General features: G+C 38.7%; 1 protein-coding gene across 1 annotated transcript; it reads left to right on the top strand.

Moving 5' to 3' along the window:
* The first annotated feature begins 1,101 nt into the window (after positions 1-1,101).
* On the top strand, positions 1,102-10,091 carry kctd2 (potassium channel tetramerization domain containing 2). The gene is made up of 6 exons (XM_012876993.3): positions 1,102-1,779; positions 4,095-4,203; positions 4,305-4,396; positions 4,515-4,610; positions 4,853-4,978; positions 5,674-10,091. The coding sequence occupies exons 1-6, from the start codon at positions 1,420-1,422 to the stop codon at positions 5,701-5,703; spliced, it is 813 nt and encodes a 270-aa protein (XP_012732447.1). The 5' UTR covers positions 1,102-1,419; the 3' UTR covers positions 5,704-10,091.
* Positions 10,092-15,989: the final 5,898 nt, after the last annotated feature.

Genomic DNA, 15,989 nt, shown 5'->3' with positions numbered 1-15,989 from the left:
AATTACAAAGTTAGACAGAAGAGAGGAATTAAAATGCAAATTCTTAATATAAAACAGTAAAATACAGATACTCTTGATTAATTCAGAATCACCAATTAAAGGTGCCAAATGTTTAATTACTTTTATGGTTATAAGAAGTCATAAAGCATGTGAAACAGTAGTGGTCTCTCAAGGGTCTATCCCACCTTTTGAGCATTGATCCCTGGGGAGGTATGGATGGATAAATGGATGGATGGATTGATTGATTGATGAGTATAAGTATTTAAAAATGTAAAGGGGCGAATCTATCTATGAATCATTTTACGAGCATTAACATGGATTGAAAATAACCCCTGACTGCAGCAGCTGGCCAAGTCCAAATTCTGTTACTTGCGAACTCATCCATGGCTCCATCTCTTTTGTGCTTTTTCCTTTCACACAACTTTGCAATAATATGCTCGCATACAGCACTCTGTGAACGACCTACTTTTTTTTAGAAATACCTTCTTTTGAACAATAAGTAAGTTGTCTTCTGTAAATGCCTAAAAATTTGTATTAAAAACAACTTTCTCCAAAAGTAAGTTGAGTTTTATTAACTTATTACTCGGGGTGGTAATTGGGGTTTAGTGCTGTGTGTTATGGCTGAACTTGGTCCTTCTGAATAAAAATTCCTCCTTTGTAAGACTCTTCATGGAAATTTACATATTGTGTACCCTGTGATCCAATAATTTGTCAGGTTTTTTTTTTTTTTTTGTGATGTACTGCAGTCCCCCCTCCCTTGGCAACCTCTGTTCTGTTCTGAATAATGTTCGCTGTCCATGTTTTTCTTTCCCCCCACTTATGTTACATTTTTTCTGTTGTTATGTTATGTTTTGTCATGTATCAAAATACCTTTAAAAAAATAAAGTTTAAAAAAAATACTTTCCGTTGGTTAAATGTGCTGTTAAATGTAGGCCATTGGTGTGATTAATAACATATTTTAGATGAATTATGAACTGTTGTTTGGTTTTTGTTGTATTCTTTTTTGTAACTGCTGATGCACGTTTTCCTTTTTTTTTCCAAAACAAAAACTTCACAAGCAGACTGTGCAATTGACGCTTTTATTTTGAAAAACCATGACACAGAGGAAGTAAACAGTAATCACGTTACAACCCGGAAGAATTGCCCTTCTCTTGATTAACGTTTGAATAGCAAAGAATGACCACTATATGTTAGGAAGAACCGACTGACGGCGGGGCTGCAGGGGTCTTCCAGCTGCTGGGGTTTACATTTGTGTCTTATCTGCGGTCCGGAGGTGGAAGCGGCAACGCCCTGATGCCCTCGGGGAACAATCCCCCCGCTCTGTTTCCACCCAGTCGGCCGAGAGAAGCTGGTTCCCCGCAGCGGCTGGTTAGCTAAACGGTGCTGCCGTGAGTGTTGTTTGGAAGTGGAGGGGAAAAAATGGCTGAACTGCACGTCGTGGAACCGAGCGGAACAGCGACCATAGAGCAGCCCGAGCATCGCGACGTTCGGGGCTCGATGCGCCTGGCGTCGCCCACTCTCATGGTTCCCCCGCGGAGCAGCAGTCAGCTCAGCCCCGGCGGAGGCAGCGGCGGAGCCAGCGGCAGGTCGGTGTTCGGTTTCCCGCTGAGGAGCAACCCCAGCTCACCGTCGGAACCGTTGGACAAGCCGGGCTCGCGCTGGGTTCGGCTGAACGTTGGCGGCACCTACTTCGTCACGACCAAGCAGACGTTATGCAGGGACCCGAAATCTTTCCTCTTCCGACTGTGTCAGGAAGACCCGGACCTGGATTCAGATAAAGTGAGCACACTTAAAGATGCTATGTACTGCTGCTTTTGTATTGTTTTTTTTTTTTTACTAATAAACGTGCAGTGACAGTAATAAGAAAGCGGGTTAATGAAGCATTGGTTTTCACTGCAGGGTTTTACCAAAATACAAAGTTTCTTTAAAGCACACCAGAGCCGATTCTCTGTGGGATGTGTTTGGGTTGATGACGTCACACAAGGCAGAAGGACGGAGTTGCTCAGCTGGCATTAGCAAACATGGCTAGCAGCTTTTGACAGATTTCAGCGCAGATTCTGAAGCATTTGATTTAAAAGGAGCTGCAAGGAAATGGGTTGAGTAGTCGTCTGGCAATCAGAAGGTTGTAGGTTCGAATCCAGCTTCCCCTTGCCACATGTCTATGTGCCCCTGGGCAAGGCACTTAACCTCAAATTGCCTACCGAGCTGCATCTCAGTGTACGGGGAGTGCTGGCCTAGTGGTTAGCACGTTTGCACTCAGAGAAGGATGCAAGTACCCGGGTCGATCCCCGATCCCGGCACTCTCTGGGTCCCTGAGCAAGACCCTTAACCCCAGAATGCTTCCCAGGCGCTGCACATGGCAGCCCACTGCTCCCCAAGGGTGATGTGTTAAAAGCAGAGAACAAATTTTGCTTTAATGACAATAAAGATGATATTACTATAACCACAGGCGTTGGATCCAGGGTTCGACTCTGATGACCACTGAGCCATGATGGTCACATGACTGCTTACTGTCAGCAAATGAGCGCCCGTCGCTTTTGCTCCAGTTTGTAATTAGGCTTACTGGCTGTGCTGTTCCCTCCAAAGCTTTTTATTTTCTTTTATCGCTGTTATTCTTAGGTCAGGCTTGGTATTAGGATTATTGTATTGCAGGGTGAATTTTCCAGAATTTCTGTTGATTTACTTAAAATGCATCCAGAACACATTTCTTCCAGGCTCCTTTTAACGACATAGTTGGGGCTCAGTGTTGAAGTTTCAGTCTCACAAGACCATGTTTGCTTTACCTGCAGATTTGTAGATTTAAAAAAAAAGTATTTCCAAGTATCTAAATCGCGCTTAAAATAAACCTATTTGATATACAAGCACGTTTAAGCCCAGTTTCAGAGTTAAACAAAATTTTATTTGGTCTGTTGTCTAAATAAAAGGAATAGTATGAGTCAGTTATCTAAAAAAATCAAATTAAGTAATTGTAATTATTATGATACAACTTCTCCCAGATTTGGATGTATACTGAGGGACGTAAATTACCCCAGTATTTCAGGTTTAAAACACGCCAACTATCTGAATTATTAACTCGCAAAAATGATCAAGATATGATTCAGAGGGTGTTGGTATGCTTTGTCAGAATGAATCCTTTGATTTGATGTAACAGTTTCTCGAGCATCTAGTTTGCATACCTACTGTGGAGTTTAAGAAAATGGTGACAGAAAGCTGTATTTGCTTTTGGTATATCGCCACTCATAAAACAAATAAACGCTGTATTCCTCTTGTGTCCCCTTCAAAAGGACACCGTTTGCCAGTGTAGTAGCACAGCATCCAGTCTGGTTTCACTGGACCCAAGGCGATGGTAGAGGCTGTGCTGCAGGTGCATGCACGGTGGGCCTTACTGGTAGGTTTGGGCTCATTGTAAGCGGTGGATAATTCTGTAGTTCTCTAGAAAACCCGGTTGGGACTTCAAAATCATCTTAAAGGAACGCATCGTCCAGACCGAATGATTATAACGACGACTTGGCATGAAACGATTGCTGAGGACCTTTTTTGAAAGGGAAATCTGACCATTCCAGTCTACCCTGGTCCCGATGAGTGTTTCATCGCTGCCAAAGTTACAGTTCAAACATTTTCAACCACCGTCGTATGAAATGCAGTTTAAAACAGCATTCTTATAGTGTTTAAAAGCATATAGGGGAGAGAAATATGATTGATGATTGACCGTCTTTGCAGACCGTTGTGTCTATATATATATATAAAGCTTTGAGATCTCGACTAACTATGGCTGTAGCTAAGGGAAATGCCTGCCAAGACATCTTACATCTGTTTCTGGTTCATCAGAATCAGTGTAACGGATGGCAGCCAGGTGTGAGCTGAAAAAGACTGAAGAGAAGGAAAAGGTGCTATAAAAGTATCAGTTTAGAGTAGTGGGCAAGCCCAAAGAGATTTCACCTCTGCTGGCCTAAAAATATTTGTGCCAGTACGCCTCTTGGGTTGGACCCTATGATCATACGCATACCAAGTAGTTTATTGGCAAAGCTTGCGTTTTCCATGTCGTATTGTCAAGGCAAAAAACACAGATCATTGTCATTGTTGCTTGATTGCAGGACGAGACCGGAGCCTACCTTATCGACAGGGACCCCACGTACTTTGGCCCCATCCTGAATTACCTTCGACACGGAAAGCTGATCATGGATAAGAACCTGGCCGAGGAAGGTAACGTAGAACTGCTTCTGACGGCGGACGTCACTACCGGTTCTATCTGCAAATCTAGATGTTGTGTCTTTTTTTTTTTTACACGTCCGCTTATGTTTTAGGCGTTCTTGAAGAAGCTGAGTTCTACAACATCGCCTCCCTGGTGAGGCTGGTGAAGGAGAGAATACGGGACAATGAGAACCGAACATCTCAGGTAACGTGAGACCAACAGAGCAGCTGGACGGAGTCATCTGATGTGCCAAAAAAAACAAAAAACAGCAATATGTTTGCAGATGATTGATGTGTGTGTGTCTGTCTGCGGCGTCCCTCAGGGCCCTGTGAAGCACGTGTATCGAGTACTGCAGTGCCAAGAGGAGGAACTCACACAGATGGTCTCGACCATGTCGGATGGGTGGAAGTTTGAGCAGGTGCAGATAAGGAAGCTTCGGACATTTGTTGTTTCAAAGCTGCTGCTTATAGATTTTGTTTCCAAAGTCCTTTAACTCCTACATTTCAAGCTCAGCACTACTTATGTATCAGACCCGCAGAACTTGGAGGTCTTGTCATTTAAACACGATGATTTATAGGACATTGTCTTCTAAGTTCACCTTTAGTAAATAAAATAAATAAAAAAGAAGTAATAGTATAACTTTTTTTTTTTTGTCTCCAGCTCATCAGTATCGGCTCCTCCTACAACTACGGCAACGAGGACCAGGCTGAATTTTTGTGCGTAGTTTCCCGGGAGCTCAACAACTCCACGAACGGCATCGTTATAGAGCCCACGGAGAAAGCCAAGGTTAGTGATCAGGAACTCTTGAGTAGCTCGGTAGACGTATGAATAAGAAGTATTGGTTTTTAACACTACAGAGAATTCAAGTAATCCTGACAATAAAGACTTAAGAAAAAAATATTTATAAATATTCTGTAAAATATAATCAGAAAAGGTAAGGGTTGGGGGGCTGGTGCCTATCTGCATTGGTCACTGGGGGAGAGGCTGGCTACACCCTGGGGAGGTCACCAGTCCATCACAGGGCAACACAGGGACACACAGGACAAAATACCATGCACACACACACACACACACACGTCTAAGGGCAATTTGGAGAGACTAAATGACCTAACAGTCATGTTTTTGAACTGTGGGAGGAAGCCGGAGTACCCAGAGAGAACCCACGCATGCACAGGGAGAACATGCAAACTCCATGCAGAAAGACCCAGGGCGGGGTTTGGACCCAGGACCTATTTTCTGTAGTTTTATCTTAAACTTAATGGTTCTCACTACATTCAACTAGCCGTTTACAATAAATCACCAGGCACGTTACACACCTACGTGTATTATAAATGAGTTTGACTTTTTGATTGAAGCACTAAATTAGCTTTCAGTCAAAGGGACCGCCATGGTCGCCAGTCGTTTACTTTAAAAACAACAACAAAGATTTAGAATGATGCTGAACGGCTCCTTTAATTTAACTTTTCACTGTCGGTTCTCAGATCCTTCAAGAACGAGGCTCCCGGATGTAAGGAGACGGCGATTTGGAGCGGAGTCACAGCATCATCAAAAACCATAAGCGCACACTCCACCTTTCATCAACCACCTTTGACGGCGACAGCGATCGGTCCGCTCCCCTCTCGTCCGGCGTGCCTTTCTACAGCGGAGGCTCTCTGACGCCTCCTCGTCTTTACCGTCGCAAGACCACCCTCGCTCCTCTTCTCACTCCTCCTCCTGTTTAACGTGAGGGATGCTCCTCTTTGCAGTACAGGCCGCGACAACGAATTGGTGTTGGATCTCGTTGGATGGATGGACAGAATACATCCTCATTTCCTTCGTCGGTTTTCATCAGATGGGTTGCCTCGCTGTCGGTTACAGATTTGGATCAGTTTCGCAGAAACTCCTCAGGACCCTCTCGCAAACATAAAGGAATTAAAAGGACTCTTTTGCTTTTTTTTTTCTTAGCCTGGCTGCAAACGGAGGCTTGATACACAAGGTTTGCTCTTTACTTCTGGACTCCACGGCAGGTTGAGGTGGAGACGGAGCAGCTACTGGCAGTATCCCACCGCCGATGGGGATAGGTGCAGCATCTTCTCCGCTCATAAAGAAGAAGAAGGAAGACACGGTTTTTTTTTTCTTTTCTTTTTTTTTCTTTTTTTATTTGTTGCTTTTTTTCCGGCTCGGTTCGATCCGTGAAAATTTGCATTATTCCCACACAAAAGAAAAACTGCTGACTCAAAACAGACCAGAGCTCCACTAGTGCACAAATGTGTACCGGGCATGTGAGGAATTATACTAAAACCTATATAGTCACCATGATGAAAATATATGAAGTTTTGAATGCAAATGGTGTAATTACTGGCTTCTGTATCATAGCTGTCCTATATTTACATATTCCTGTGGGTGAGTGTATTTAAACACGGAGGAAAATATCAATTTTTGTTTCCACCCGTTAGTTAACTTGGGTGCGGCTTTGCATATGCGGTGCCTCTCTGCTTTCTGTCCATCACTGAAATATCACATTTTCCACCTCCACGTTTTCTCTTGAGCTGCTGAACCTGAACCGAAAAAAGGAAAGGAGAAAAAAAAAAAAGAGATAGTTTTAGAGTTTAAATGTCCTACTTTGATCTATTGCATATCTTTAAATTGTAATTAGGGATGAAGAAACCTTCGCTCGTTGCCATTTGTGCGTGAAAGCGCGTCGAGGTTCGAACCGCGGCCAGTCTGTAATCTGCCTCAACACCTCAGAGCTCCGCCCCTGTGATACTTTCTCACAAATATTCGCTGCTTCTTGTCTTCACTCCTCAGCTTGACAGCCAAATGTTTTCTCGCAGTCTGCAGCATGTGTAGCAACCGCGGCGTGAGTGAAACTGTTCTGCTCACGCTTACACCCCCCACCCCACAGGAACCCTGCAGTTCACAAATGAACCCCCCAAAGTGTCTCATGAAGTTGTTTTTTTTAGTTTTTTTTTTTTTTATACCAAATCTTGTGATGTTTTATTTCATTGTTACGGCAGATATGCAACAACTTGGTTGCGGTGCGTGTTCTCTTCAAATATACAGGTGTATTACAATAAATTAGAGTATCATTGAAAAGGTTGTATATTATATTGAATTAACACACATAAAGTTATATATTTTAAGTGCTTATTTCTGTTTATTTTGATAAATAGTGGCTTGTAGGTAATGAAAACCCTAAATTTGGCTTCTCAGAAAATTAGAACATTACGTTTGACCGATTAAAAATATTACAGTTATTAACCTGTACAATCATGGGGATGAGTGCTAACATAACAGATGTCCAGCACACCTTGCTCATGGAAAGTAAGCCACAAAAGGAATGTTAGGCTGTTCACAGAATGCATGTTTTACGAGCTTAAGGTCACTAAATCATTAGTGACCTTAAGAGCGTCACAATGGGCCTTATGTGTCTTTGTCCAGACTCTGTAACTCTAATCTCTAAATTAATTACATGAAAATATTCTTTGGTCCACTGAGCATCAGTGCAGCTCTTTTTCCTCCTTAGCCAAGACAAGATGCCTGTAGATAATGTCTTGGATATGTTGCTTCCATTAAATATATATATTAAATAATTATATTAAATCTTCCATTTTAAATACATGGATGAAGCATGCAATATGAATTTCACTTCTAGATTTAAATGGCTGAAAAACGTTAACTTTTCAGTGATGGTCATATTTGTTGAGATGCACCTGAGTAAGATGCTCTGTGACAGAACTGAATTATTAATGCTAGTTTATTTCCACAAACTGCAGTTTGAATCTGAATTGGCAAGGATGGAAAAGTGCTTTGCTGCAGCTATTAACTCAGCAAAAACTGAGTGCACAACAAAGCTGCAGAAGCGTTTACAAAATTAAAAAAACGCTTTAGTCATTTATCAAGTTGGAAATCCTTACAAATTATACGGCTTTAAGATAAAAGTTTTGATGACATTTGTTTAAGATACCTTTATAAAGCTTATGGTTTTGGGTGATTTTAGATTCTGAAACCTGACTCTAATCTTTTGACAAAGTATATTTTTAATATATTCATTTAGTTTGGGTAACTGTGGAAATGTTGTTAAACTTAACATTTTCAATACCAATAATTAGTATCCCAAAGATTCTATTTGCAATTTAAAAGAATATGCAAGGAAACTGTTTTTTTTTTTTTTTTTTTTTTTTGGATTATTCTTCCTCTATGTCTGCTTTAAAGATTTCTGCTTGATGAATGACACAAAAAAAGCAATTTATCCTAAAACATTATCCTGGTCTGCCTCACTGGAAGAGCTCGATTGGTATGAAATTCTTAGTTTATTTAAAAATAAAGTTTAAAAATAACTATAGTATCACTATTTACAGAAAGATTTGAAGAAAACATGTATAAATGGATCTAATTCTTTTACTTTTTCTTACATAAAACTATATCTATACCTAATGCTGCAAAACTGACATATTGATTACTATAGGTGTACAAATAGTTTAACGTTTATTTTTTTTATTTTAAAGCACAGACTTAAGCTTAACTTACCGTAATAGTAGTTTTGAAGTAAATGTGCATATTTTGCAGAATGTCATTGTTGTTCTGCTTTTCAAGGGAAAACGAAGGCGCCTCCTTTCAGCCAACTGACCTGCATTTAAACAGCAACATGTGGGGTAGGGGCCGCGCTCTGCTCTGCTCCTTACAGCAGGAGAGAACTCGGGTTATCTCTGCACTTTTATCTAGAATCTCATTAAACTGTAACAAAAAAAAGAAGAAGAAAAAAACGATACAGTGAACCATTTATGCCTGCTTGAAACAGTGACTTTTTCAAGACCTCCGTATACCTTGATAATGGAACCGGCCCATGCCTGCTCCCTAAAGCATAGCATCACCCTTCTGTAACACATTTCAGCTTTTTAATGGCGAAATTTAACGAAACGTTTCATACATTTTATTAACATATATGGGGGAACGAAAAAAGAAAATTATTAATATTTTAATAATTTCTGCTTAAAGATTCTGGAGGTTCCACTCTTTACATGATATCACAGATACTTATTACTATTCATTGCCTTTATATCTCATCCTTTGTATGATAAACATATTTATTGGACTTAAATCAAGCATGAAGAACAATGATGCATACTGATGAGGAAAAAAACAACAACTATTTTTGTCATGCTTCTTGAGCGTGTTCAGTAGAGCCTCAGAGCCAAAACTTCGGGGCAACTTTTTCTCATTTTTCTTCTCTTTCTTGAGTGTGTATGTGTGTGTTGTGAAGCTATATTCTACTGACGGTAGTTATGAGCAGACAGCCCGCTGCTGAAAATACCCAAATATTTCAGTAAGGAGCACTTGTTTTCTTGTTAACTAGGTCCTTTGCAGAGCACCTCGGCTGCTGCTCTCCTTCATCTGTGTTCAGTGTTGTGCCTTTCACCTGTGTTGTGCACAGTTGTACTCCCCTGTTATGAGACGGCGCCTCTCATACTGTTAAAAAAGCCAGGATGCTCCTACCTGATCTATAGTGTGTGCAGTGTTTTTTTTTTTAGCCAAACAAAACTCATTACCCCTTGCAGTGTCGGTTTCTGTTTTAGGCAATATGGCTCTCAGCACTGGAAACCCTTCTGCCAAAGGGCGGCAAAAGCATTAAAGCAACTCGTCAGCTGTGCCCCAAACATATTTACTGTTGTGTATTTGCATGTCGAGCCAATGGAGATTGAGTACTGCCCTGTTTTAAAGGACAATTGTAAGCCCTTGGAGAAAACATGTTTGGTTGATGATGTTGAAATTTGGCTTCTGGAGCATTTGATGCATTTTTTTTTTTTTAAATCAGGACAGTTTTAGATAGTATTATAAAGAATGTTCAAACCTGGATTGAAGTATTTTAAATGTGCTTTCAGAATTGTGTAATTATAATCTGGTTTTGGAAAAGACCACACAAAAAACAACTTATTTGGTTATTATGAATATATGGTCAGAAAGTGTTTAAGATCCATGTTTGGATCTCAGTTTGAATTTCTGGTGTTGTATAATTAGTCTAAGTATTTTAGACTGTGATCTAGAGATGATCCACTGTTCAAGATTCAAAAAATAGCTCAGAGAATGGCAACCCTGTTGCAAGAATGGGCACTGATCCCTTGGATTGTTTTAAGTTTTGTTTATGTACAGAAAATCATTGACAACTGATTTTGTTGGACTGACTGATCTTGAGCCAAGTTTGACAACACTCAATTACACTTAGCCCTAAACATTTCAAATGATCAGTTTGAATTGTTGTATTTGCAGGGCCACCAAAATGTCATCACAACTTAAAAAAAACTTCAGTGGTTGTTGTTTTTAGAAGAAATCAATTAAACTGAGTACTTAAAATCATATTCCACATTTAATAATTCATATGTTTGGGATTAATATTAAAGTCATGGATTGATTTAATTTTGGTTGCATCATTAAGTGGTTTTCAAACTTAAAACTGTGTGGGTAAAAAAAAAAAGTTGAAGGCTTAAAGTGATTTTACCTGGTTTGTGCTTTAAAGGAAATTTTAGCTTGAAAACTAGACAAGTAATTTGATTAAAAGCAATATAGCTCCATGTGTGAAAGCGTTTTTAGCTTTAAGCTTCCCAGTGTATTGTGAAAGTTGCAAAAAGTTTTTTGCCAAACAAAAATAGTAAAAACGACTTTTTGAGGTAGACCTTTTAAATATCAGCATCTTAGAAGTTGATCTTAGCATTTAAATAAAAGCAGGGCTGATGCTAATTGTAGCCTCCCGCAGTTAGCATGAGGAAAACTGGTCCCTGAAAATATCAGAATTTTTTTTCATGATCTAACTTGGTACAATGTCAACATTGATTTTATTATTTCTAAATGAATCAATAGAATTAGTATTTAGAAAACATTTATTGCTGTTGACAATAAAAAGACTCAGACTGTCTAAAAAGAGACTCAACACAATGCTAATAAAATATTGTCGACCACGCTAATTAATTGAGCAAAGAGGGTTAGCTGTGTCACATTCAGGTCTATTTTTTGCATAGTGCAAATAAATATTTGTTTCTGAAGCCAATTTGTTAAACAAATTTGGTCAAGAAGATTTGTTTGGGACTTTTGTGAACTGTTGTTGGCGTTTAGCTGAAAGCACTTATAATGCTAATCATAGCTTCCACAGTTAGCCTGAGCAAAACCTTTTCTTAAAAATATAAGCTCAGTACAGAGACAACTTGAATTTTAAATTGTAAAAAAAAAATGTCTATCTCTTCCTGACATTTACCCAAAGCCCTTTTTAAATTGCATTTTATTGCAGTGGGACTTTAGTCTACTGTGAGCATATTTTACAGACATTTTTCTGTATTTGAATCTGTTAAACAAATATAGTTACGCAGATTTTTATTTAACTAAACTAATGCTGATGCTTATCTTAGCTTCCCACTATCTTACACAAACTGCTTTCAAGAGCTTTTTAAAGTTTTGAAAATCTTTTAAGGTAGCATAAGGAATTAATTGAAGTATTTAGCTGAAAGTGCTGGTGCTTATTACAGTTTCCCTCATTTAGCATAGAACATACTTGGTCTTAAAAGGTTTATCTGTAAGGCATTAATAGAAAGTTTGGAGACAATAAATATAGATTAAAGTTTTACACTTGAAAAAGATCCCTCTTGTGGTGTTAGGTTTTGCTTTACTGCTTTATTTTACGAGATCAAGATAGTTGGGAACCACCGACCGTGCTCAGCATTGCAGTGTGATGGTCAAATTATTTGGCTACACAAACACAGTTTTATATTTTTTAAACAAAAGTCGTGAGCATAAGATTTAATCATCACTTTACTTACCTACCTACAAAATATTGTACAGTAGCCTACTACAAAAAAAAAGTATCTCTGGGCTCATAAAAATACGAGAGCATGCATTGTTTAAAAGGATGTTTTGTGCTGAATTTTGTCTGACCTCTGTGTTGGTGCAAAGTTTGTGATGCATGATGGGAAGCGGAGATGAAAGCATGGCTCTGTGGTTTCTAAGTTGTACATTTTTGTGTGGAACAGTTGGTCAACAAATCGATGTATTAGCGACTCATGGACGACACGGTTCCACTATTTGTTGATTTTTTTTTTCTACTTGCGTGTGTCTTTCTCTCGTTCCTTTAAAATGATGTTTTGAAAACACAAATTAACCTGCCATTCACACTGGAGACCTTCCCACACCAAGTCTTGGTTTAGGGAGCATTTTTTGCAACCTGCAGAAGACCATGCAAAAAATAAATAAATAACATGTTAAATTGGGAAATGTTTTGTGGATCAACTCACCAATTAACCTGTAAACACCTGCATGCGTTTGTGGACATGCACACGCATATACTCATGTAGATGTATTAGAAATGTCACCTATTAACTTAATTTGTGCTCATTTATCAACAGTATTGATGTCAAATGTGAATATTGTTAATGAAGATGGTGGAGAAACGTTTAAAAACATTTGATTGTATGTTTCACTTTAATTTATTTTACTTTTTCAAATTTTGTCTACCAGTGTTGTTACTTCACACGTAACAATTTTAACAAAGCCCTGTTTGGTTTATAATAATAAAAAATGTGTCTGTGTTTTAAAATCTGCCTCGTTATTTGTTGCTTCTGTTTGAATTTAAAAAAAAGATACAGGTCCTGATTTTTAGTCTCAAAATGAAAACCCTGAAGTATTTAATAGAGACACATCTACTACTGTACAATTGGTAAACGTGTTCTATAAGTTAATAAGTCACATAGGGTTTATAACTGTCCAAATACATTAAAACATTTGTTTAACAGCTTTTGCATAATGCACTGGGAACATCCCATTCTGCAAATGCAAATAGGAAGACAAACTGATAAAACATTGAGGAAAAAGTGATGTCTGCATTTCTCTTGACAAATTCAAACTCTTACTCGATAAAGTTTTAAAAAAGCAAGAATGTTTAGTTTTCGCTGACATTTAGCTGTTTATGAAGTGTTTTTAAGAACATGTCTGTGTTGCATTGTGTCGACCAATTTGTCAAATGTGTGAACGGGTGTTCTATCCAAGGACTATTGGAGCACATTCCACAATTTCTCATGCAGATGCAAGCAAAAACAAGTTAAAAACTCCCACATCTATATATGTACACCCCCTCCCTCACCACACACACATCACTGAGGTGTAAAATGCAATATATTTTCAGTTATACTATTATTTCAAGTGACCATAGCAGCAACCTGATATGTAAAGTGCCAGAAAAACTGATTGTAAAATAATAATTCCATGGTTATAAATTAGTTACCAAATTGACATATAGTTGCTTTTTTTGTCAAATCTGCTAAACTGTAAGCCTTTTAAAAAATAAAAAATAAATAAAGCACGTGCTCTCTGACCTCTTTGAAGCTTGGTGAAGGAGCATTCCTGAGTGTGTATTAGCATATGATTTTAAAATATAGTAAAATTCATTCACCAAATGTTTTTATTTAAGTTAGACATATTAATTAAGATTTATTTATTCTTTACTCTGAGGCACTTTCGGCATTGGTTGTTTTATTTGTTGCTGATTTCTCAGCTTGATTGCATTTGGCCCACCAGAGGTCGCCTGCAGTCCATTATTCAGAGTTTAGTCATCATGAGTCCAACACTCCTTTATTCAGGATTAACTGTATCTGTAACGGAGTATTTCCAGCTCCCTGTTGTATCTTAAAATGGGAAGAAAATATAGCAAGTAATAAAAAAAAACATTCAAATATTTCTAGGGGTATTACTAGAGATGAACTGACACAAGGTCTGCGTGTTGGATTGCTGCAGAGCTCCGTTGAACATTTTCTTGCAGGTTACTGGTTCTTGCTAGTTTTGCTCCATTTCCGGCTGCAGGTTTTTGTGGGATTGTCTCTATCACCCAGATTTAGAGGCTGAAATATTTTTTTGCATTCATCTGTTGTACAATAACTTAAATCCAGTCAGATTGAAGAGAGACTGTGACCACCAGTTTTCAAGTATTGTCGATTGGATTTAGGTCTGAACTTTGACTGGGCCATTCTAGCTCATGAATATGCTTTGATCTAAACCACTCCACTGTAGCTCTCGACTTTAGATGGTCGTCCTGCTGAAAGAAGAATCTCTGTCCCAATCTCCATCTTTTGCAGACTCTAAACAGTTGTTTTTTTATTTTTCTTTACAGGCTCGCCCTGTATCTATTTCCCTTCATCTTCCCGTCACCAATTTCCATGTTGCTGCTGAAGATAGGTCCCCCCGCAGCATGATGGCCATTCTTCACAAAATGGAAATGGCTTGTTCGGGATGATGTGCAGGATTTATAAATTTTTGGTCACGCTATTTGGTTTGCATGCAGATGAAAACATTCAATTTTGGTCTAATCTGATAAGAGCATCTTTTTCATCTGACATCATTTGTAGGATGATTTGAACTTTTTCTGGCTGTCTTTCAAAGTCTGTTTTTTGTTGGCTTGTTTTTTGCCACCTTACAATAAAGCCAAAAACATTGTGAAGCACAAATGATGAGTAGATTCTCTGACCCGTGCTGTGAATCGCTGCAGCCAGAGTTACCACAGACCTCTTTGTTGCTTCTCTGATCAATGCTCTCCTCTCCCAGCCTATCTTGGATGGCCATCATCCAAGATGGCCATCATGTCTTAGTAGGTTTAATGTTGAGTCACTCTTTTTTTCAGATAAGGAGCCAAACAGTTTTCTATGAGATGTTTGAACCTATGTTGTTTTATAACCCAACAGCCTTAAACTTCTCCACAAATTTCTCACTGACCTGTCTACTGTTTCCCTTGGTCTTCATGATGTCATTAGCTAACAAATGCTCGTTCATAACGCTCTGAGGCCTTCACAGATCAAGATCTAGATAAGTTTTCTTTCTCTTTAGGAACACTTTTTTTTATTTATTTTTTATAAAAGAGTAATAAAGAGTTTGTCTCCAAATACCTACAATTATTCTTCCTTTCCAGACCGTTTAGATTGCTGAAATAGAAAACTCACATTTCACATGCACACACATTTAGCTCATATTGAAACAAACATTTTATCAGGCATTTTTATCTTGCTGTTGCTCAACAATTCAGTCCTCTCTCTATGTTGGTAAAAGCAGACGCTTCTTATTTAAGCAACTCCCCCTTTATGAATTGTACATTGTGTACAACTTCCACTGCTTTTCAGGCAGACATTTATGGCAAGCCATTTGTCATTTAATTTTAAAAACCGTTGCTTCTCTCTACTTTTTGCAGAGCAATAATATATTTCCTCCACAGTGGGATAATTGCAGTACGCAAATGCAGACAGAACAATAGGAGAATCATGATGAATGCACTTTTTTTATTAATAAAAAGTCCAGAAAACTTACAACAGCAGACAGAGACAAAGTACAACTAGAGCAATGTTTGGCAAACAGGAAAAGGCAGGAGTATGGCAGGATCTGTTGACACAGAAAGGCTTATAACTGCCAGGGAGGTAATTGGTGGATCCAGGATCCAGTGCGTTTATTCAGCAGAATGCAAAGAAGCTGGAAGGGGAGTGAGATTAAGCTATGAAAACAATACAGGAACAATGGGGGAGGGACCTTTTTTAATCCATGCTGAACTCTAGAGTGGTTTAAATCCTATCTCTCTGGGAAATCTTTTAGTGTTCATGTCTGACTCAAAATACCTGCTATGTGGGGTACTACAGGGCTCTGTCGTGGGACTTATTATTTTGTTTTATATATTTTTCCTCTTGGCCAGATAATGAAGCAGTTCCCTGGTGTGTGTTATCATTTATATGCAGATGACAATTCAGCTCTATTATTCTTTTGAGCCTACTGAATATTTTAAGTTGTCCTACTTGATAAACTGCGT

Source organism: Fundulus heteroclitus, chromosome 10 (genome assembly GCF_011125445.2).
Source record: "Fundulus heteroclitus isolate FHET01 chromosome 10, MU-UCD_Fhet_4.1, whole genome shotgun sequence".
NCBI classification, from domain to species: domain Eukaryota; kingdom Metazoa; phylum Chordata; class Actinopteri; order Cyprinodontiformes; family Fundulidae; genus Fundulus; species Fundulus heteroclitus.
This window is presented reverse-complemented; position numbering and strand designations above follow the sequence as displayed.